Below are 23409 nucleotides of genomic sequence, written 5' to 3'. Positions count from 1 at the left end.
ACCCAACTAATTTTAGCATTCATCAGTGATTTTCCCCTGTAAAATTGTTACTTTCATATTTGGCTAATGGTGATTTTTAAAATTTATCTCAATACTTCTACATTTATTAATTAGAATTCTTCGGTAAGGAAGAGATACCTCACTCCCATGTATTTATCCCAATTTACTTATGTCAGTATAGACTCATGGCTTTTTCGTTTTATTCTGTGTTATAATCCATTACTATCATTATTTTAGTGCTCCAGGTGTCCCATAGTTAGACATTGGGAGCTCCTTCAAGTTGGCTTCTGTGCCCTTTTGACAGGCCTCCTATAAATTTTTTGAGGACTCTCTTTCCAACATCTCAAGATAGTCTAGACTCATATATTTCCCCTGGCCCAGCCCTAGAATAAATAATTTCTCCAAGGATCCCTGGCTTATTTTTCTTTTTTAGAGAATGGTATTTACAAAGAAGAACTGGGCAGTAGATGTGCTCAGTGTTGCCAGAGTATCATTGCTTCTAAGGCTGTCTCAGATGAGAGAGCTAAGAAATATGTTTGTATACTCCTACATGCACATATACACATACTTATTTTATGCCTATCCATCTGCTTATACATGTCTATATCTCTGTTTGAAAACATATGTATGACTTTATACTGATATTTTAGATGTAATCCAATACCAAAGGATCCATTCTAGACTTCCCCTTTCCTATTTGTAACTCCTTTCCCTAACAGTGACCAACTGATTATCATTATCCACAACATATTTGCTCAGTCCTATTATCCACATAGTTTCAGAATTTTCTAGTTCATTCTCTTGTGAAGAACAAATTTACCAACTAGAGTACAATATTTGTGTACAGTTCCTCTTGTCTTTATCTTTACGCTGTTGCTTCAGGTGCGGCTGCTCCTAGAGAAACTCCCATATGGGAATGGGGCCTCAGGCCTCCACGTTACCGTGAAGGAAAGAACTAGAGGAGATCAAGTAAACCAGCTTTTCCCACAGTCAGACCACCCACCTCTATAGCGGGCTCACCAGCCTGGACAAAGGCGAAAATGGGGCCCTGGAAATTTTCCCAGCTGACTCCAGAACTTGTCATCCACCCACCAGGGGACTGGCTCACTGGTGCCTTCTTTTCAGAGGGGGAAGACCAGGTCAACTTCCACTGATTCATAAAAACTTTGGCTCATTTCCAATCCACTGAATATAGTGCAAGGAGCGAAGGTAAGAATGAACCAGAACCACAGAACAGCTGAAGCAACGTATTATACTTTGCTTTTCAGCTCTATGATTTGGATAAAGATGACAAGATCACCTGCAATAAGCTGTCCCAGGTGCTATGCATGATGGTTGGAATGGTTATCTCACATGAGCAACTGAGCAGCATCACAGGACCGTCCAGGAGGCTGGTCAGGGTGCAGATGGTGCCATATCTTTCGCAAAATTTGTTAAAGTTTTGGAGAAGGTGAACATGTAACAGAAAGTGGGCATCCGATTTCTTGACTAAAAGGCTGAGACCAAACTGTTCCTTGCCTTCTAGTATTTAAATACTGGAACTCGAGAGTCCTCCTATCTCCCAGCCCCACCTCTCCCCTATCATCTCTTTTCTCCCAAGATGCCACAGCTGTTGTGTGACAACCCCACGTGTGCTCTGTTAACACAAACCTGCTTTTGGTGTAAACAGGGCATTACAAAACGGCCCACCCACCCTGTTTCTCTTCAGTATCCATTCACCTGTTCCCCATTTATAAATATCATCTCCCCCCAGTTACGCAGCCAAATGCCACAGGCCCCTCCTGTCTGAGAAAGTGAGAGAGGGACTCATGCCAAGAACTGGCCAAGCAAGCTTTCACTGGATGTAGCCTTCCCTTCACCTGGGTTTCAGCATGCTCCTGCAACCTTTTCCATATGTCCTTCGCTTCCTGCTTCTCTGTCACCCAACATGCCATTCACTTGATATTTCAGTCTTCCTGCTTTTTATTATGCTTCCAAGTTCCCTCTGTTTTACCTGGCACCCCAAGTCATGCCTGTTAAATGTAGATCTAACTTGACAAGGCGGTTCCGTGGTCTGGCGACTTTATCTGCCTTTGCTCGCAAATGAGCCTCTGGGATGTTGTATCCTCAGGAGCTTTTTGGGAATCAGCACTTCTCTCAGAAAACTTGACCGTCTCGTGATCCTCTGCACTCTGCTCCGTCATCAAAGGGCTGCTGGATGGAGATGTTCTTCTTAAAAGGTGAAAGATGTCGAGCCCAATCTTCTAGGTGGCTTGCCCAGGTCACTCAATGCCTCTGATTCTTCACACAGAGAGTACCTATATGTGGCTACTCTTGTTCTTCAGAAAATAGCCATATGCCTGCAGGTTTGCTCAGCTTTGGGCCACTGGCGCCACCAGAATGGCTGCTCTCTCACAATATGCTTGGGGACCTTCTCATGGCTTTTTAGAAAGGAGGCAGGGCACCCTAAAAGCCTCCTTTATTCCCACCTGTGCTGCATGGTTTATGCCTCAGTGTTGCATGCCCTGAGATGTTTTTCACTTCACATTTCCAAGTAGAAGGGTTAGAGTTACAGAGGTGCCTAATTTATCTGTCCAAGAGATTTAAAGATCATCCTAGTGTCCTAAAGGTTTTTGCACTTGGCAAATGATCATGCTGGAAGCCGTAGTCCACTCCCAGTGGAAGTCCAAAGCATTGACTGTATTGTCACATTAGCTGCCTGGTTACGTTGACTACCTCCCTCCCTGTGTAGACCACTGTTAATCCCCTAGAAACGTGGGATCTGACATTGGTGGCATGATATGGTGTGGCATTTTAGACATTTCTGCAAGCCACAGCAGCTTATTTGCCCAAGTCAGCTGAGTTTAGGCCTCACTGAATTAGGCAGTTGCCATCCTAATGTCCAAGTCTGTTCCTTTATGTATCTGCCTGTGGCTAACTTTCTGTGACTCCTAGCTTGCTTGTTTGCTTTCTTGCTTTGGAAGGAAGATGTGCACACAGTTCCTTAGGAAGGGAATGGCCGTAGAACATCACTGCAAAGGAAGGAGAGAGGACTGGGGAACAGAGGAGCAGCCGGGTGGGATGGCTCAAGTATAAATAAATGAGGAATTCCGTAAGAAGTAATCATTTTGGCCTTGTGATCATGTGATGTAATATAGGAATCGTACAAAAGGGAAGAGCTGTCTGATACTCATCTATTCAGTATCTCAGAAGGTCTTTGACTTGAATGTTTAAAGTTCCTAAGTTAATGGCTTTTCTCTCTTTTGGTGTTTGAACTGTTTGAATCCATGGTTATGCCTTATTATCCTATTTAAAATTATATCAATCCATCAATAAATATTTGTGGTTAAAATGAAACAAAGCAAAAATACTTCTTTCCAAAGTTACTTAGGTTTAGCTACTTTCTTCCCCACCTCCTTCAGTGTGATATTCATTTGAAATATAGTTAGGTTTACTCTTTGTTTTCCATTTTGGGTTCTGCTCACATTCTGGTTGATTTTATTTATTGGGCGGGCTGGTACATAAAACATTACCTGGGTTCCAAGAGTTAGACCTACCCAAAAATCTACTCAGAAGTGGCACTCTCCCTAGACTCGACTGCCTCCTTCCCGCCCCCCATTCTTTCTAGCCTGTTTCTGCTTACTGTTGGTAAACCAATCTCATGAGTTTCTGATTTGTCCTTCCTGTGTAGTTAGTTTCGCAGTAATGCTTGTTGTGAAAAAGTGAGTTTGCTCCAACATGATTGATGTATCTTGGAGAACGGTCTGAGCTTCATGCGAATTTTGTGTTTGCTTATGGACAGTTTCATGCATGAGAAATTCTAGGTCAACCCAGAAACTGCACCCAGCTGACCTGAGCTGGGTAAGAATACATAAAATGCACATACCTCAGACATCTCTGAGTTTCCCTGCTTTACCCCGTGTGTTAGAAGCCACACTTATCCATGCCTGGGGCTACAGCCTTCTGCCCCTTTTGCACCAGCGCACAGAGCTACAGCCCTCCCAATGTTCATTCCATAAGCAGACTTCAGGGCTTTTTCTAGGTAAAGTGACACGTTTATCATATTATAGTTCTTAAGTATTTAACCTGTAAAATTGTGCTACTGCTTTTTCTTATTAGGTTCCTAACTTTTTGTGTATGTGTATCATAGAGGAAGTTGAGTGTTGTGCCCTATGTGCCCCATAAACTGGTTTTTATCATGCAATTTTGCATAGTGGGGAAGTTTTTAGGGATGAGTATATGGTGTTATAGCAGAATTGACTATTTCTTTTACACAAGTAAGTGGATACCTGTATATTTTCTTACATACTCTTCTTTCTAACATGAAGGGTAGCATACTGTAGCCACTTTTTTGGGGCTTTGGCTTTTTTTTTTTTTTAAAGATACTTAACTTTAGTTTTTAATTATTTATTTGCATGTAGTTGACACAAAATGTTTCATTGGTTTTGGGCATACAATCTAGTGATTTGATCAGTATATTCATTATGCTGTGTTCACTACAAGTGTAGCTACTATCTGTCATATTGTTATGCTGCCATTGCAACATCATTGACTGTATTCCTTAGGCTGTCTCTTTGATTCCAATGACTTATTCATTCCATAACTGGAAGCCTGTTTTTTCCCTCGCCTCTTCACCCATTTTGCCCAACCCCCCACAGCCCTCCCCTCTGGCAACCATCAGTTTGTTCTCTGTACTTATAGGTCTGATTCTGCTTTTTGTTTCTTTCTTCATTTATTGACTTTTTTTTTTTTTAAGATTCCACTTATGGTATTTGTCTTTCTTTGTCTTATTACACTTAGCATAAGTGTAATACACGGATCCTGTAGGTCCATGTCTCAAATGGCATGATGTCATCCTTTTTTGTGGCTGTGTAATATTCCATACAGATGTGTCCTTTTTTTAAAATATGCATGCTCTTATTTTTTAAGTTTATTTTTAAATTTATTTTAATTCCAGTATAATTAACACACAGTGTTGTATTAGTTTCAGGTGTACATTACTCGCTGCTCATCATAAGGATACTCTTTAATCCCCATCACCTGTTTTACCCATCCCCACCCACCTCCCCTCTGGTAACCATCAGTTCCCTATAGTGAAGAGTCTATTTTTTGGTTTGTCTCTTTTTTTCTTTGTTTCATTTCTTAAATTCTACATATGAGTGAAATCATATGGTATTTGTCTTTCTCTCATTTATTTCATTTGACATTATACCCTTTCAGTCTATGTTGTTGCAAATGGCAATTTCACTCTTTTTTATGGCTAATACACACACACACACACACACACACACACACACACACCATCTCTATCCATTCATCTGTCGATGGCCAATTGGTTGCTTACATAATTTGGTATTGTATGTAATGCTGCAGTAAACATAGGGTGCATGTATCTCTTCATATTAGTGTTTTCATATTCTTTGGGTAAATATCCAGTAGTGGCATTACTGGATTATATGGTAATTCTATTTTAATGTTTTGAGGAACCTCCATACTTTTTTCCACAGTGGCTGCATCAGTTTGTATTCCCAACAGTGCATGAGGGTTCCTTTTTCTCCACTTGTCTTTTGTGCTTTAAGACATTCTGAAAGGTATGATGTGATATCACATTGTGGTTTTTTGATTTGAATTTCCCTGATGATTAGTGATGTTGCACATCTTTTCCTGTGCCAGCCATCTGTATGTCTTCTTTGGAGAAATGTTTGTTCATGTCTTCTGCCCATTTTTAATTGGATTATTTGTTTTTTGGTATTGAACTGTGTAAGTTCTTTATGTATTTTGGATACTAGCCCTTTATTGGATATGCCATTTACAAATATGTTCAGTAGATTGTCTTTTAGTTTTGATGATTGTTTCTTTTGCTGTGCAGAAGATTTTTATTTTTATAATCCCAATAGTTTATTTTTCCTTTGTTTTCCTTTCCTCAAGAGACAAATCTAGGAAAATGTTGCTATGGCCAGTGTCAGAGAAGTTACTGCTTGTGCTGTCTTCTAGGATTTTTATGGTTATGGTTCTAAGTCTCATATTTAGGTCCTTAATCCATTTCAGTTTATTTTTGTGTATGGTCCAGTTTCATCTTTTTGCATATAGCTGTCCAGTTTTCCTAACACCATTTGTTGAAGAGACTTTTTCCAATTGCATTTTCTTTCCTATTTTGTTGGAAGATTAATTGACCATATAATTGTGGGTTTATTGCTGGGCTCTCTGTTCTGTTCTGTTGATCCATGTGTCTTTTTTTTTTTTTTTCTTTTTTTGCAGTACCATGCTCTTTTGATTACTATAGCGTTGCAGCATATCTTGAAATCTGGGATTGTGATACCTCTGGTTCTGTTCTTTTTAGGATTGCTTTTGACTATTTGGGGTCTTTTGTGGTTCCATACACATTTTAGGATTGTTTGTTCTAGCTTTGTGAAAAAATGCTGTTGGTAGTTTGATAGGGATTTGTATTAAATCTGTAGAGTGTTTTGAGTAGTATAGACATTTTAATAATGTTTGTTCTTCCAGTCCATGGGAATGGAATATCTTTCCATTTGTGTCATCTTTAATTTCTTACATTAATGCTTTATAGTTTTCAGAGTAGAGCTCTTTCACCTCCTTAGTTAACTTTATTCCTAGGTATTTTATTATTTTTTGTGTCATTGTAAATGGGATTGTTTTCTTAATTTTTTAAATTTAATATAATTTAATTTTTAAATTTACATCCAAGTGAGTTCTTAATTTCTATTTCTCTTACTTTCTTATCAGTGTATAGAAATGCAATGGATTTCTGTATATTGATTTTGCATCCTGAAACCTTACTGAATTCACTCATCAGTTCTAGTAGTTTTTTTGATGGAGTCTTTAGGCTTTTCTGTATGTAGTATCATGTCATCTGTAAATAGTGCAAGTTTCACTTCTTTCTTACCAGTTTGGATCCCTTTTATTTCTTTTTGTTGCCTGATTGCTATGGCTAGGACTTCCAGTACTGTGTTGAATAATAGTGGTGGAGAGTGGACATTCTTGTCTTGTTCTTGACCTTAGGGGAAAAGCTCTAAATTTTCCCCATTGCATATGATGTTAGCTGTGGGTTTTTCATATATAGCCTTTATTATATTGAAGTATTTCCTCTAAACCTATTTTGTTGAATGAATGAATGTTGTAGTTTGTCAGATGCTTTTTCTGCATTTATTCAAATGATCATAAGGTTTTTTTTTCCTTTTTGAAGTGTCATATTGATTTTGTGAATATTGAGCTATCTATGCATCCCTAGAATAAATCCCACTTGATCATGGTGAATGATTTTTTAATGTATTGTTGGATTCAGTTTCCTAATTTTTTTGTCAGGTATTGTTGCATCTATGTTCATCGGAGATGTTGGCCTATAGTTCTCTTTTTTTGTGGTTTCTTTATCTGGTTTTGGTATCAGGGTAATGCTGGCCTCATAGAATGAATTAGGAAACGTTCCTTCCTCTTCTATTTTTTTGGAATAGTTTGAGGAGTATAAGTATTAACTCTTTTTTAAATATAGGGTAGAATTTACCTATGAAGCCATCTGATGCCGGACCTTGGTTTGTTCAGATTTTTTTTTTATTATGGATTCAATTTCATTGCTGGTGATCAGTCTGTTCAAACTTTCTATTTCTTCCTGATTCAGTTTTGGTAGGTTATATGTTTCTAGGAATTTATCTATTACTTACAGGTTGTCCAGTTTGTTGTCACATACTTTTTCATAATATTCTCTTATAATCCTTTGTATTTCTGTGGTGTTGGTTGTTATTTCCTCCTTTTCATTTCTGATTTTGTTTGAGTCCTCTGTTTCTCTCTCTCTCACTCTTTTTTTCTTTTTGATGAGTCTGACTAAACGTTTATTAATTTTGTTTATCTTTTCAAAGAACTAGCTCCTGGTTTCATCAGTCTGCCCTATTGTTCTTTTAGTTTCTATTTATTTTTGCTCTGGTCTTTATTATTTCCTTCCTTCTCCTGGTTTTGGGTTTTGTTTGTTCTTTTTCTAGCTCTTTTAGGTGTAAGGTTAGGTTGTTAATTTGAGATTTTTCTTCTGTATGTAGGCCTGAATTGCTATACATTTCCCTCTTAGAACAGCTTTTTCTGCATCCCGTAGATTTTGGACTGTTGTGTTTTCATTTTCATTTGTCTCCATGTACTTTTTGAGTTCCTCTTTGACTTGTGGTTGACCCAATCATTGGTTAGTAGCATGTTATTTAACCTCCATGTATTTGTGCTAGTTCCAGATTTTTTCTTTTGGTTGATTTCTAGTTTCATAGTGCTGTGGTTGGAAAAGATGCATGGTATGACTTCAATCTTTTTGAATTTGTTGACACTTGTTATGTGGCCTAATATATGCTCTATTCTGGATACTACTTATCTCCATTTTATCTAGCTCTCTTGCTGTGATTTTGTCCTGTTCTTTCATTCAGGACATTTTCCTGGGTCTTCCCATTTTGTCTGACTCTCTGTGTTTGTTTCTCTGTGTTAGGAAAGTCAGCTATGTCTCCTGCTTTTGAAAGTAGTGTCCTTATGATGCAGAGGTTCTGTAGTGCCCTGCAGTGCAAAATCCCCTGTTCACCAGAATCTGGCACTTCAGGGGTATCTCCTATGTGTGTTGTATGTGCCCTACTGTTGTGGCTGAGCAGGGTTTGGTTCCTGTGTTGTTAGTGGGCCAGTCTGGGGCCACTTCGGGTTTTAGTTAAGTTAGATCAGGCTTTTGTCAGGGCTGCAGGAGCACCAAACTGTGGGGCATTTTCCCAATGTTGTGCCCTGAGAAGCTTTCATTAGTGGGTGGGGCTTGTAGTGAGATGCATTGTCTGTCCCCAGCCCGCTGCTGGGGCTGCAGTCAGACTGGTGTGTGTGGTTATCTTCCCCAGGAGTCACTTTGGAGTGGTGCTGGCCCTTCTCTGGGCTGCTTGTGCACACCCAGCCTTTGGCACTGCCTTGGATGTGCTCCAGCCAAGGGTATATTGGAGGGGGCAGGTCCGTAGGAGAATGCAGGGGCTGGGCATGTAGCGCCAACAAGATTTGAGCCAGTGCTGTGGGTGGGGAGCTGCAGGTGCCCTGGAAAACTTCTGTGGAATCCTGCTGGGTTGGAGGGGCCAGATCCACAAAAGAGTGCAGGGGGTGGGTGGCAAGCTGTTAGCAAGCTGGGTGGAGAGTGCTGCATGCTGTGGTTCCTGCAGGTACCTGTGTGTCCAAGCCAGGGATGGGGGATTGGGGAGGGAAATGGGGCCTACCAGCTCTTTTGTTCTTGGACAAGTCTCCCAAAGTTCCTTGCCCCTCCAGTACCTGCCCTGAAATGACCAAATACATCTCCTTTCAGAATACCGCACGTGGTTTTCAAACTGTTCCTTCTATGTTGTATCTCTGTGGGGCTGTTCTTTATACTGTCTCTTTAAGGGCGGGGACTCAGTTTCCTATTGTGTTCCCAGCTCCTGCAGAGCTGAGCCTGCTGATTTTTAAAGTCTTACTGATCATAAAAATGTGTGAAGCCAGGATCCTCAAGCCTTCAAAGCCAAATGTTATGGGGATTCTTTTTTACAGTGCGGTCCCTGTGGGTGGGGTGCCCGGTGCAGGGTCCTCTTCTCTCCCCTCTTGGGCTTGCAGGTCCCTCCTGTGGACAGTCCTGCCAGTCTGTTTGGCTCCCCACCAAGTCTCAGCCCTTCTTCTTCTCTTTGATATGGCCTCTTTTCTACATTCAGCTGTGATAGTCTGTTCTGCCAGTCTTCTCTTTGTTTTCTGGATTATTTACACTGATGCGGGTGTTTTCTAGTTGTGTCCGTGGGACAGATGAGCCCAGGATCCTCCTCCTCCACCATCTTTCCTGAAGTCTAGATGGGTCCTTTTTATTTTTTCATCCATTCTGCTACCCTGCCTCTCTCGATTGCAGCAGTTAGGCCATTTAGATTTAAAGTAATTAGTGATAGGTATGTACTTATTGCCATTTTTAAATTTGTTTCCTGTGTTTCTTTTTTTAGTTCTTCATTGTTCCTTCTTCTCTTGCTCTCTTTTTTAAGATTTTACTTTTTATTTTTTTTAATGTTTGTTTATTTTTGCGACAGAGCACAAGCAGGGGAGGGACAGAGAGAGGGGGGACAGAGGATCTGAAGTGGGCTGTGCAGTGAGCCCAACGTGAGGCTGGAACTCATGAACTGCGAGATCATGACCTGAGCCAAAGTCTGACGCTCAACTGACTGAGCCACCCAGGGGCCCCAAGATTTTATTTTTAAGTAATCTCTACACCCAATGTAGGGCTCAAACCAACAACCCTGAGATCAAGAGTCGAATGCCCCACTGACTGAACAAGCCATGCATCCCTTGTTCTCCTTTTTTGTGTTTGATGAGTTTCTACAGTGTTGTGTTTGGCTTTCTTTTTATTTTTTATATATCATCAGTTTTGGGTTTGTGGTTATGAGGTTTGGTCATTTCAGTTCAAATACATTCTAAAAAAAGAGGAAAAGAAAAAAAACTTTTTTTTCCATTCTTTTCCCTTTTTTACTCCCTTCTCCACACTTAATGTATATGTTGTCACATTTTACCTCTTTTTATTCATAATTTTTTATGTCTAATTATAGCCATTTCTTTCGCACTCAAAGTCTCTTTAACATTGCTTGTGAAAGTGGTTTAGTGGTGATAAACTCCTTTATCTTTCATTTGTCTGGGAAACTTTATCTCTCCTTCAAATCTAAATGACAGCCTTGCCAGTAAAGTATTCTTGGTTGCAGGTTTTTTCCTAAGCACTTTAAAATATCATGCACTCCCTTCTGGCCTGCAAAGTATCTGCTGAGAAATGAGCCGATAGCCTATAGGCTTTTCCCTTGTAGGTAACTTTTTGTTTCTCTTGCTGCTTTAAGATTCTCTCTTTAACGTTTACATTTTAAATATTGTGTGCCCGTGGTGTGGACCTCCTTGGGTTCATCTTGTTTGGAATTCTGTGTCCTTTGGATTTGGATGTCTGTTTCCTTCCCTAGGTCAGGAAAGTTTTCAGTTATGATTTCTTTGAGTACGTTTTCTACTCCTTTCTCTCTCTTTTCTTCTAGGTCCCTTATGATGTGAATGTTTGTTCTCTTGATGTTGTCCAAGAGATTTCTTAATCTTTCCTCATTTTTAAAAATTCTTTTCTCTTTTTGCTGTTCAGTTTGTGTGCTTTCCATCGCCCTGTCTTCCAGATTGCTGATACGTTCTTCTGCATCTGCTGATCTGCTGTCCACTCTCTCTAGCGTGGTTTTTATTTCAGTTACTGTATTCTGCAACTCTGGTTTTTGAAAATATTTTCTATTCCTTTATTGAAGGACTTACTGAATTCTTCCCTTCTTTTCTCCAGCCCAGTATCTTTATGATCATTATTTTAAATTGTTTATCAGGCATATTGCTTATCTCTTTCATTTAGTTCTTTTTCTGAGGTTTTTTTCTTGTTCTTTCTTTTGGAACATATTCCTCTCTCTCCCCATTTTGCTTGACTTTTGGTGTTTCTATGGATTAGGCAGAAAGGCTAGTTCTCATAAACTTGAAGGAGTGGTCTTGTATATGTTGTCCCCTCTGTAGACTGTGTGTGTGCTTGGTTACTTTTGCTGGCTGGCTGGAGCTGTGGCTGCATATGTTAGTTACTCTTTTAAACCATGGCTTTTTATAGAAAGAAGAAAAAATAATAAAATTAAAAATTTTAAAGAACTAAGAGGAAAAGAAAAAAAACCAAAAAGAACAAAAATAAAAACCAAACAAGACAAATTAAAAAAATAATAAAATAATTTTTTCAATTAAAAACAAAAATGTGGCTTAATTTCTGTGCTCCAGCACACAAGGTGGTTGTGTAGCCCTGGGTTAGCTGAGGTCACAAGCTCACTGTGAGCCAAGCCCTGTTCTGGTCTGGGCTTTTAAAAAAGGTAGAGTGGGAGAGAGCATCCCAGCTGTTCTCTGACCCTTTGAAACCATGACTTTTTTTCTGTGTCCCATTGTGACCAGGGTTGGTGTGGTCTTACATACCCTGGGCTTGCTGAGGTCAAAGCTCCTGGTGATAACCATACATTCCAGTTACAGCATCCAGACCTACCAGGTATGCCATTCCTGTCTGGGCTTTTAAGGTAGTGGGGGAGAGAGTGCACCCGCAGCTACTTAGCCCTTTTAAACCTGGCTGTTTTTCTGTGCTTCAGTGCAACTGAGGCTGGTGTGGGCTTTCAGACCCTGGGCTCACTGAAGCTGCAAGCCCACTGTGAGGACCAGACCAACCTGTTCCCGTGTCTGGACCCTGCTCCATTCTAGGCTTTTAAGGTGGTGTGGAAACATCAACTGTGCATTCTCCAGTCCCTCTGACCTGGAGAACATTCCCACAGCTCCTGCACTGCTTAGCAGAGTTCTAGTGTTGTGTCTTTTATATGCTAGTTGCTCTTTAAAGCTGTGGCTGTTTTTTTTTCTTTGCCCAAGGACAGAGGGATCTGTTCTTGGTTCCTCAGTACTGTCCCTCCCCGCTGCTGTTCCCAGCGTGGGTACAGGGGTTCCCTTTGTTACTGTGACTCTTCGCTCTCTTGCTGTTCTCTCCATCTTTGGTTGTTCAGAAGCTGTCCAGTCAGCTCTCACTTCTTCTTCAGGAGGAATTGTTCTATTAATAGGTGCAAATCGGTGTGTGTTCCATGGAGGAGGTTAGTTCAGGGCCTTCCTACATTGGTCATCTTGTGCCTGGAACCTTGGGCTTTGCCTTTTTCACTTAAGAATATGTCCTGGAAGTCACTCCTTATTAGTTCAGAAAGATCTTCCTCTTTTTTTTTTTTTTTTTTTTTTTTACACCTGCACAGTGCTCCTCCACTGTGTGGATGTCCTGTAGTTTATTCCATCACTACAGGTACATGAGCCTCAGAAGAAGGGCTAATATCACTAATAAATAAATACTTCTTAAATACATCCATCTATGTATAGACATCTTGGTCATTTCCGATAGCTTGTGATTTTAAACAACACTACAGTGATTGATCTTTTTGTATTATCAGAGGTGTAGTTTTATTCCCCTCCAGATAAGTTGTACCAAGTTTGCATTTCCACCAGCAGTTTGTGAGTACCTGTCCGCACCTACCCGCCCCCAGTTTCACCAATAAAATATATATGTTGTCATATTGTTTAATTTTTGCCGATCTAATTAGGTGATAAATTGTCAGTGTTTGCATTTCTCTCATTGTGAGTTTGAACAGTTTTTCTTAAGTTTAAGCAACATTTTTGTGTTTTTTGAATTGTCTGTTCAAGGCTTTCCCCCATTTTCCTACTAGGTTTTTGTTCCTTTCTTTGTCCCTCAATTTTGAAGAGGTATTTATCTATTAGTGATAATAATCTTTTATCTGTGGTACAAAGTGCATATATTTTCTACCAGTTTTTGCTTATCTTTTGTTTCTGGTGTTTGAGCATGCAAAAATATTTACTGTTCATCAATCTTTTACTGCCCCTGTATTTTGAGTCAGAGTTAGAAAGCCTTTTCCTAGACTGAGGTTAGAGAATAATTCACCTCAGGGTGCTTGGGTGGCTCAGTCCATCGAACATGCAACTGTTGACCTTGGGGTTGTAAGTTCGAGCCCCACGTTGGGTGTAGAGGTTACTTAAAACCTTAAAAAAAAAAAAGAATAACTCACCCCTATTTTGCTCCAGTACTTGTATGGTTTCATTTTTTATGTTTAGGTCCCTCATCCATTAGGAACTTAATCTTGTGTATGGTGTGAGGTATGGATCTCATTACATGGCTCTCAACCAGGGGCAATTTTGTCTTCCCAGGGGACGTTTGGCGGCACTGTCTGGAGACATTGTGGGTTGTCACAACGAGGGGGAAGAGTGCTCCTGGCATCTTTTGGGTAGGGGCCCAGCATGCTGCTAAACATCACAATGCACAGGACAGCCCCCACAGCAAAAATGTTTCTGACTTGAAACATCAGTAGTGCCGAGACTGAGAAACTCTGGTGAAATTTTTCTACCAGTTGTTCTACCATCATTAAAAAAAAGCTCCCATCTTTTGCCTCAGTGTTTTGAGATACTGCCTTTATCGTAGATTATATTTTCATATATACTTGGGTTGATTTCTGGATTTTGTATTCTTTTCTACTGGTATGTTTTTCTACTCATGTATCAGTACCACACTATCGTAATTATAAAGGCTTTAAAGATATTTTAATGCCTGGTAGAGCTACTCACCCTTATTGGTTTCCTTTGTCACTGTTTTCCTGGCTATTCTTGTATGTTTGTTTTTCCATGAGAACTTTAGTATCAATGGGTCTAACTCCATTTAAAAGGAAGCTTATTGGTATTTTTATTGGGATTGGATTAAATTTATGAATTAACTTAGAACTGACTTGCCTATAATGCTGAATCGTTCTATCCAAGGACAAGGGACATCCTTCCATTTGAGAAAGTCTAATTTTGTGTCTTTTAGGAATGCTTTATAGTTTTTCTTATACAGGTTTTGCACATTTCTGGTAAATTAATTCCTAAGTGTTTAGTCTTTGTTATTGCTATACACGGAGTTTTCTCTACTATTAGGTCTTTTAATTGGCTATCATTTGTGTAAATGAAGGCTATTGATTTTTGTGTGTTTGTATCCTACTACCTTACTGAATTCTTTTACTGTTTGAGTTTTATCATTGATTGTATACCAGGAAAATCCTATAGTATCATATCATCTGCAACTAGATATAGCTTTACTTCTTCCTTCCTAATTCTTATGCCTGTAATTGATTTATTTTGTCTAATTCATTGATTAATCTCTCTAGTAAAATGCTAATTAGTAGCAGAGATAGTGAGCATCTTTGCCTTGTTCCTGATTTTAGTGGAAATGCCTGTAGTGTTTCCCCATTAAGATACTGGCTTTAGGACTAAGGTGTACATATTTTATTGTGTTAATGAAGTACCACTCAATTCCTATTTTCTCAAGTCTTTTTATAAAAATAGGTGTTAAATTTTATTTAAGGCCTCTCCAGCATCTATGGAGATAATCATATGGGTTTTTTTTCCTTTAGATCAATTAATATGGTATATGATACTAATAGATTTCTTAATATTAAACCAACCTTCCATTCCTAGAATAAATCCCATTTGGTCATGGTATATTAATTTCTTAATGTGGTATTCTGTTTGCCAACATTTAGTTTAGTATTTCCGCATTAATAATCATGAGTGATATTGGTCTATGGTTCCCTCCCCCTCCCTTCCTCCCAGTCTTTACCAGGTTTAGGTATCAAACCTTCATAAAAGATTTATAAAAGAAATGGGGAAGTTCTACTTTATTTTCAGTGCTCTGAAACAATTTGTAGAGCATTGGGATTATCTAAACTTTGAAGGTTTAGAATTCCTCTGGAAAACCATCTGGTGGCCTGAGATTATCTCCTTTGCCACCCTTGAAGAAGGAGGACTCCCAGATGGACTTTAAAGTTGGGAAACAAACCTTGACTCTTCAGCTGACAGAGGGTTTTTTTAAAAAGCTAAATTGTGTGGTCAGTTTCCTGTGCATTCCCCTTGGAGAACTTTTATTTAAATCACATGTCAAGAAACCAAGCACCCCCTCTTTCCACTTGTAAGAGCTATGAGGCTGCTTTGGAGCCATCACCAGATACAAACAGAGGACACTGTAGCTCTTGAAAATTTACAATATCCCAGTGCACCCTTAGGAGCTCACTACAGTGCCCTGGAGTACCTCAGCACACAGTTTGGGAACCACAGGTATGTAAGCCTTCCCGTCTTTTTCCTACACATGTGTGTGTGTGTGTGTGTGTACTCACATATACACTCATATTTTTTGAGCTCATACTATACACAGTTTTATACACTGTTTAAAAATCTCTGATAAAATATATACATTTTCCATTTCATTGAGTGTTTTTTTTTTTAATTTTTTTTAAGTTTATTTATTTTTAACAGGGACAGAGAGCGAGCATGAGCTGGGAGGGGCAGAGAGAGAGAGGGAGACACAGACTCCGAAGCAGGCTCCAGGCTCCAAGCTATCAGCACAGAGCCTGATGCGGGGCTCGAACTCACAAACCGTGAGATCATGACCTGGGCCGAAGTCGGATGCTTAACCGACTGAGCCACCCAGGCGCCCCATTGAGTGTTCTTTTATAACACTATTTTTGATATTGTATTCTATCCTAGAATATATCAGAATTAAGTATCTACCGTGGACATTTAACATAACTATTTTTCCTGTTTGAAACAGTGCTTTGATGAACACCTTAGTGAATACATCTTTGCATACAGTCCCATTATTGCCTGGGGATAAATTCCTACACATAGAATTGCTGAATCAAAGAGTATTTTTTTAAAGATTTTATTTTTTTTAACTAATCTCTATACCCAACGTAGAGCCTGAACCCACAACCCCAGAATCGAGAGTTGCACGCTCCACTGACTGAGCCAGCCAGCTGCCCCATCTTACAGGTTGTTTTTTTTTTTTTTGGCCACTTTTATTTACTTTTTATTGAAGTATAATTGAGACACAATGTTACATTAGTTTCAGGGGTACAACAGTGACGTGACAAGTCTATGCTGCATTATGCTATGCTCACCCCAAGTGTAGCTACCATCTGACATCATACAACACTGTTATAATACCATTGATTTTATTCCCTGTACTGTATCTTTTATCCTCATGAGTTATTCTATAACTGGAAGCCTGTACCTCCCACTGCCCTTCACCCATCCCTGGCAACCATCAGTTTGTTCTCTGTATTTATGGGTCTGTTTTCTGTTCATTCATTTGTTTTGGTTTTTAGATTCCACATAGAAGTAAAATCATATGGTATTTGTCTGACTTCACTTAGCATAATTTAGTATCTTATAGTTTTGACAATTATTGGGAAATTGCCCTCTAGAAAAAGTGTAACAACTTATACTCCCTCCAGTCTTATATGTGACTATATGTTAGAGTTTATCCTGATTATGAATATAGTTTCAGATATTTGTTTTAGGCACTATGCTGGGAACTTTTTCATATACAATTTAATTGTATTTATATAACATTGTATTAAGTCTTCTTAACAACCTTCTAAAATTGAAGTTATTATCCCCATTTTACAGACAAGAAACTGGGACTCAGAAAGATGTAACTTTTTCAAAATCACACAACTGAGAAAATGGTAGGGCTGGGATTTAAATCTAGTTAGACCCATAATCTTATTACTGTATATCACTGATACTTCACGAACTTGATTGGCTATTAATGATGGTGATGTCCAATACATATTGAGTACTTATTGTGCATCAGGTACTATTCGCGTGTACTAACACATTCAATCTTTGTTTCACACCTGTGAGGTACTGTGTACTATTAACCCTGAGACACTGAAATGATTAACTTGTCCAGGGTCACACAGCTAGCTAACAAATGGTAGAGCTGGTGCTCACATCCAGGCAGTTTGACTTCACAGTCTATACCATTAATGAGCAAACTACAGTGTGTAGGGTGCAGGGTTGTGGAAGATCATGTATCAGAATCTCATTAGGAATGCTTTTTTAAAGGAAGAAAAAAAATGGCTCAACTAAAGTCTCATAGATGAAAGGAGAGTTACTGTCTAAGAAAACGTGTATCCAGCAATTTGCTGTGTAAGAAAAGGTCTATCTAGCAGTTTGGCTGCAAATGTCCGGTCCCTGTCCCCGCAGCCTTTTCCCTTGCAGCAATGTGCAGCCCTTGTGAGCCTAATGCATAGATCTGTGTTCTGTATTCTGCATCCCCTCCAGGTCTGAGGGGTAGAACTTGAATGGAAGATCTTCCAGTGAACTTGGTGACCCAAACTCAGAGAAATGAAACAGTTAAGATTTCCCCAATTACTTGGAAATACTAAGTATTATCATTTGAGGTGGGTACACTTTCTGGTTTACATAAGTATGATCTAGACCTCTTCTCTTATTGATGTTTGTTGGGTCAATCAATGAAGCACCTTCATTGTTATTCATGATTTTAGGCCTTTTCCTGGAGCCTTACTTTGGTATTTAGACTTTATTAAAAATTATGCAGATTATGACAAATGGTGATATTTTTATGTCATTTCTGTAAATGTTCAACATTCTTCTCTCTCACCCGCCCCCCTGGAAAAAACAACTTAATGAGCCACAAAACATGTTATAATGAATGGAAAAATATTTTTAGCATTTTTATGCAGAAAATGCCTCATTAAAAGCAAATGCTTTAGCAAGCAGATTTGAGCTTAATAAGAACTTTTGTCGAGCAGGGGCTTTTGTGACAAATCACTAGCATGTGTAACTGCTCTATATAAAGACCTAGAAAGCCCTAAGAGTCTGTCACCTTCCTTTCTTACCCCTGGGCTGCACCGCAGCAGTGTAGTTGAGTGTGCTATGGCACCGAGTAGACTCGGTGAACCTGAAGTCTGTGAAGCCTAATGTCTGTGTGTTGTTCACTATCACTCACTGTTTTATCCGGATATGGTACATCATGCAGATTCATTTAGATGAAGTCTCTTCTCAGCTGCACGTTTGGTGTCATGTGGTCCAAATATTTCGCATCTATTTTGCATAGTGTAAAAACCATAAAGGTGCAGGGTGTATTATCCTACATACAAACTTCATTTCATGTGAAAACCTCAACTTGGACCCACACTTGTAACTTCTTTAGATTTTGGCCTCAAACCAGAATGACAAAGGAGCAGGGATCCACCCACTCTGGCAGCCATGTGGGCTGACTGGGTCACAGAAGTCATCGCCCCTCCTCAGAGGGTCCGGTCCCAGTCCCTGCAGCCTTTTCTCTTGCAGCAATGTGCAGCCCTTGTGAGCCTAATGCATAGATCTGTGTTCTGCATCCCCTCTAGGTCTGAGGGGTAGAACTTGAATGGAAGATCAATTCTATAGGTGAGCACTTATCCCCACCGAGGCCTTAGAAAGCACACCCAGGGTGATGGACTTTGTAGGTGTTCTGGGCTCATCTGTGGTCCATCCTTGGGGCTTGGGCTGCATTACAGCCACACCCACCCAGGCAAAGCTGAAATCACTAGCAGTGAGGGGGGCCCTCTGGTAACTGGTTACCCTGCAGAACTAGCCTCCCTTATAGAATGGGGAAGCATAAAATGATGAAATGGTTCATCTTCATATGTTAAGTTTTCACATCATTTTTTTCTCAGCCCACCCCCACCGAGTCATCCACACGATCGCCGGCCAGTTAGCACTTAACATTCAACAGTAACAGTTAACATATATCGAGGTCTTACTCTGTGCCTGGCCCTGTGCTACATTCTTTCCATGTCTTATCTCATTTCACCCTCAAACTTTATGAGGTAGATGCTGTTAATATCCCCATCTTAGAGAGGAGGGAACTGAGGGCTAAGAAGGAACCTTCCCTACGTCTTTTAGCTTGTATGCAGGAAATCTGGTGTTTGAAGCAAGTTTTTCCTTCCGACGTTAGAGTCCTTAATTATTGCTTTGCTGCATTGTGCAACCAGTTAACTAAAAAAATACTTCTGAATCCCCACTCTATTCTCCAAAAGACGCATGAATGAAAGAGGGGAGAAGAAACTCCAGTTGCTCTCAAATGCCCATGATTTGCTCTCTCACGTGGCCCAGCTTCATCCACTGTGACTCCCAAGACCCACTCATGCTTTCTGATGAGCAAGGACAGGGCTGCTCGCTGGCCGCCAAGCTCACCGTTAAGAAGTGCCGGTCCTTTACTTCACGCCTCCTCTGGCTGTGAGATGGGGGGTAGGCTGGCAGTGGAGGAGCCACTACAGAAAGGGGGACAGCGGCTCTCTGCTCCCGGCGATCGCTCCGGCTGCGGTGTTCTAGGGGCAGAAAAAGCAACGATACAGAAACATCCTTGGCATTTTCCATTTCTCTTTCCCCTTTGGGAGGATGAGCAAAAGGCTAGAAAAAAGTTTTTGCTAATCTAGCTCATCTGTATACCAAGTAAGATTTTTAGAATGGTTCCAAACTAAACGTTCACTTCACATTAATATGAAGACTGGCGCTTACATTTTAGTGGGTCCATCTTGTAATCTTTCTACAAGATGGCTCACTCTGAGTCTGGAAAAAGCAGTACATTTTTCAACATGCCTCATTTCAAAACAACGTGAGCAAAACAAAAAAAAAAGTCTAGAACAACGGGGGAAGATTTGGTGACATTGATGCTGGAGTGGACAGTAGGCACAGACGTGCCAGAGTCTCCTGGGGAGTGCCAGAAACACACACTCCCAGCCATCCAGTAGGTGGTGGAGCCAGCTCACGCTGGCTCAGGAGTGCTGATTGCTAGGTGTTTGGGACTTTTGCAAACCAGTTTTGAAACTACTGGTGGCTTAGAAGTGGGCCACGGTGGGAGTATTTACATCACAGAAATTAGTGGGTACTACACATCAGGGCTTTTATCTTTCTATCATGCAATTATTTATTTATCTACATTTTCTTTTCCAGAAAACCTGTGACCACACCATTGCAGCCGTCTAAGCCCCATCATGTATAACACTCAAAGGGCTTTGAAATCCTGGGCTCCTAGAGAAAGTATAGGAATCCCAATGAGGACAGTTGGCCGATTTAGGAGTAAAGCTACCTCTGGGGAAAGCCAAGAAATTTCCATGCGTGGGATGAAGTGCTCCTGGCTTCTTAACAAGAATCACTGAGGCATCAAGAGCACAGTTTTCTTCTCTGGGTGTCTCAGCGAGCTCCAAAGCACACCCTGCCCAACACACCACACTAACAGCCACCCTGCCTGCCCAATCCAGCCTACACTCCTGCCCAGGGCCTGAAATCTTATGACCCCTCACAAGTGCAAGGTACAAAGTCACATACTGGTAGGTAGTCTTTGCTAAACTGCCGCCACAGCCAGTGTTCATCCGAAAGACCTTTTGAAATAAATGTCTTTCCACTGCCACCACCTGTTTTTCTCTGCAAGCAAGCAGTGGGCTTTTCTAAACAGGCAGCACAAAGAAAAAGGTACATTTTAAAATTCATAACGAGTAGAATACAGGTGTCACTGGTTAGGAAAAGGTCAGAGGAAGGGAGTCAGGAGGGACACATCAACTCAATTTCCCATTCAGTTGCTCCCTTCCTACACTTTCTTAAATCTCTCTCTTTCATTTGCCCGAGGCTGGGAAGAGGCAGGCTAGATTAATGACTCCCTAATAATACTTTTTTTTCTGGCGGTGGGGTGGGGAGAACATTCATCTACTGGAGTCTGAAACTGCAGTAGACTCTTGGTCGTTATTCCCTTAGGCTAATGGAACTTAGACCTCAGCCCTGAACCTTGAAAGGAAGGAAATATAAAATATAAATCTCTCTTTATAGCCACTTAGTAATTTCTCCCTCTCTCTTCTTAGAAACAAACAGTGGCATTACTTTAAGCCATTTGGCTCTGAGCATAAAGAACTGCCAAGAAAAAAGGAGGGGGGGAGAGGAATCAGGTTCTAAATAATTTGAAATGCATTGAGGTGCAACTTGCTCTGGGAAGCCTTCTCTGAAGCTCCATGGCATGATCGGTCCTTTCCTCTGAGCACCCACATCCCTGTTGAATTCCCTGTTTACTACCTCACTAGACAGGCATTCCTCGTGGACAGGGCCCAAATGTTAGTTATTACCCTCTGAATCCTAGGTTTAGCACAATGCTTGGAGCTCAGTAGACTTTGTTGAAGGGACTGCTATTGAGCAGATCTCAAAAGCAACCAATTTCTAAGGTTCTCATCTCAGTCCCATCAGCTCCCTCCTTACAGCCTCATCTCCAAAAGGAGCACAGTGCTGCCGCCACCACAGCTTCACTTGTCTCTGCTTCATTATCCACTCACTGCTGGTGGAAGCCAGGACCTTTGGGCTGTCCAAATAGAGAACCTACAGGGAGCTTACTCCGGCGTCTGCGGAGCAAGGCCCTTGTCGGCTAGCTATTAGTCACGGCCACCAGATGGCAGAAGTGGTATTCTGATGAATGCAGTGCTAAGCTACTATGTTTCCGGGACAAGGTTAAAAAAAAAAAAGTCACTTTCTAATTTTAATTCCACACTGCATGTTTTTAATTCTATGATGCCTATAATTCCTGTTTATGGCTCTCTGCAGTGCTATTAAAACTACTACACCCAAGATTTGCTGTTGAGACAACCTCAAAGAAAGCCAGTCTGGGAGGGCGAGACACAGCTCTGAGGTCTTCCAAAACCCCAGGAGGCCCTGTATCCCTCTCAGTCCCCAGGAGGAAGTTCTGAGAAAACTGATATTGGCACTGGCTGTTCCTCAGTTCTGTCATTGAGTCCAAAGCTGACAACACAGTGAAATGGGATAGTGTACAAGCAGCTTGATGTTATCTGGTTGAATCTGGGAAAATCTAATCAGGGATGACTTATGAATAATAATAAAGGGATAAAAATAATTGTGTCTAAAGGGCTACCACAACTCAAGCTCTCTGATGATGGGATCAGAGAAAGTATTTAGTGAGAATGATCAGACTCCCCTGTCATCATTCTATGCCCTCTGCTCAACCAGTTTTTTACAGAATTTGATTTACTTACACATTCATTGAGGACCTACTTTGTGTCAGGTTCATGCTAAGTGCTTTGAATACAAATGAATAAGATCTCATCCTAGCTCTTCAGTTGCTCGTGGATTAAGAGTGGAGATAGGCTTGTAAGAGGTTAGTTATAAGCTTGTAAGTGGCACGATTGGGAGGAGTCAAAGGATAGTATTAGGGGAAAGGGGCCTAATCGAGGCTGCAAAGGAATGGGGAGTATGTTAAGGAAGATTTCCAGAAGGTGGCCTGCACTAAAAATTTGGTAAAGAAGGACTTTTCAGCCAACCATAAAATCAAAGTGACTCAACTTTAAAAATCAAAGTCAATAGAAGGCCAGAGATACCTCTAGAGGATACCCATCATCACTCTTCATCCTAAGTGTCACAGTATCTGCTACTAATAACCAAGGGGCATTTTTAGCAACAGTTGTGTTAGGGATATTAGTAGGTTAATTCTTTCATTAAAGGGGGAGAACACAGGGATATGGGAAAAGGGAGAAGTCATACACATGTGGAAGAAAATAAGCTGAAAACAAATTTGTCATTTCTCCATCCTGCTAGTGACATTATTTATTTCATTTGAATTGTAATGCTTTTGGAAGATACCATTCCTTAAAGGAACATAGGGAATTTGGAAAAAAGACATTGAATGTACAGATACCATCTGTCTCCACAGCGAAAATCTAAAGGCCGAAAAAGCTCGCGTGCCAACTTCTCATACCCAATTTAGGGGTCTCTAAAAGGGTGATGCCAGTTTTTAATCTCCTTGTCCTAATTAGAATGGTTTTGAGCCCCTGGAAGGCAAGAGAAGGCTGTTATCTTCTACTTTGTTCTGTGCCTGTCTCTGGCTTTCTCAGAATGAAAGAGAAAGAGAAATATTTATTTTCCTAGGACACAGTGTATGGTGAGGAGGAAAAGAGCTCTGGCCGGGGGTCTGGAGGCCTGGCTCTGAATCTTGGCACTCTACCTAAATGGGCTGTGTGTGACCCTAAGCGAGGT

The 23409-nt window shown here is 40.5% G+C and overlaps 1 protein-coding gene and 1 long non-coding RNA gene across 5 annotated transcripts in view; one reads left to right on the top strand and one right to left on the bottom strand.

Moving 5' to 3' along the window:
- The window catches only part of LOC109496447, a 50744-nt gene extending 29950 nt beyond the window's left edge, over nt 1–20794 (top strand). The window contains exons 3-4 of the long non-coding RNA XR_006593064.1: nt 17665–17783; nt 20338–20794. This is a non-coding gene — a long non-coding RNA (uncharacterized LOC109496447). The remainder of the gene's footprint in view (nt 1–17664; nt 17784–20337) is intronic.
- NHS (NHS actin remodeling regulator) overlaps nt 1–23409 on the bottom strand; it is a 342272-nt gene that overhangs the window by 28278 nt on the left and 290585 nt on the right. For all 4 annotated transcript variants that reach the window (XM_023248865.2, XM_023248864.2, XM_019823598.3 and 1 more), the window contains exon 3: nt 19579–19712. In XM_023248865.2, coding sequence (XP_023104633.2) covers nt 19579–19712 — 134 coding nt within the window. The remainder of the gene's footprint in view (nt 1–19578; nt 19713–23409) is intronic.

The sequence above is a fragment of the Felis catus genome, chromosome X (genome assembly GCF_018350175.1).
Source record: "Felis catus isolate Fca126 chromosome X, F.catus_Fca126_mat1.0, whole genome shotgun sequence".
NCBI classification, from domain to species: domain Eukaryota; kingdom Metazoa; phylum Chordata; class Mammalia; order Carnivora; family Felidae; genus Felis; species Felis catus.
This window is presented reverse-complemented; position numbering and strand designations above follow the sequence as displayed.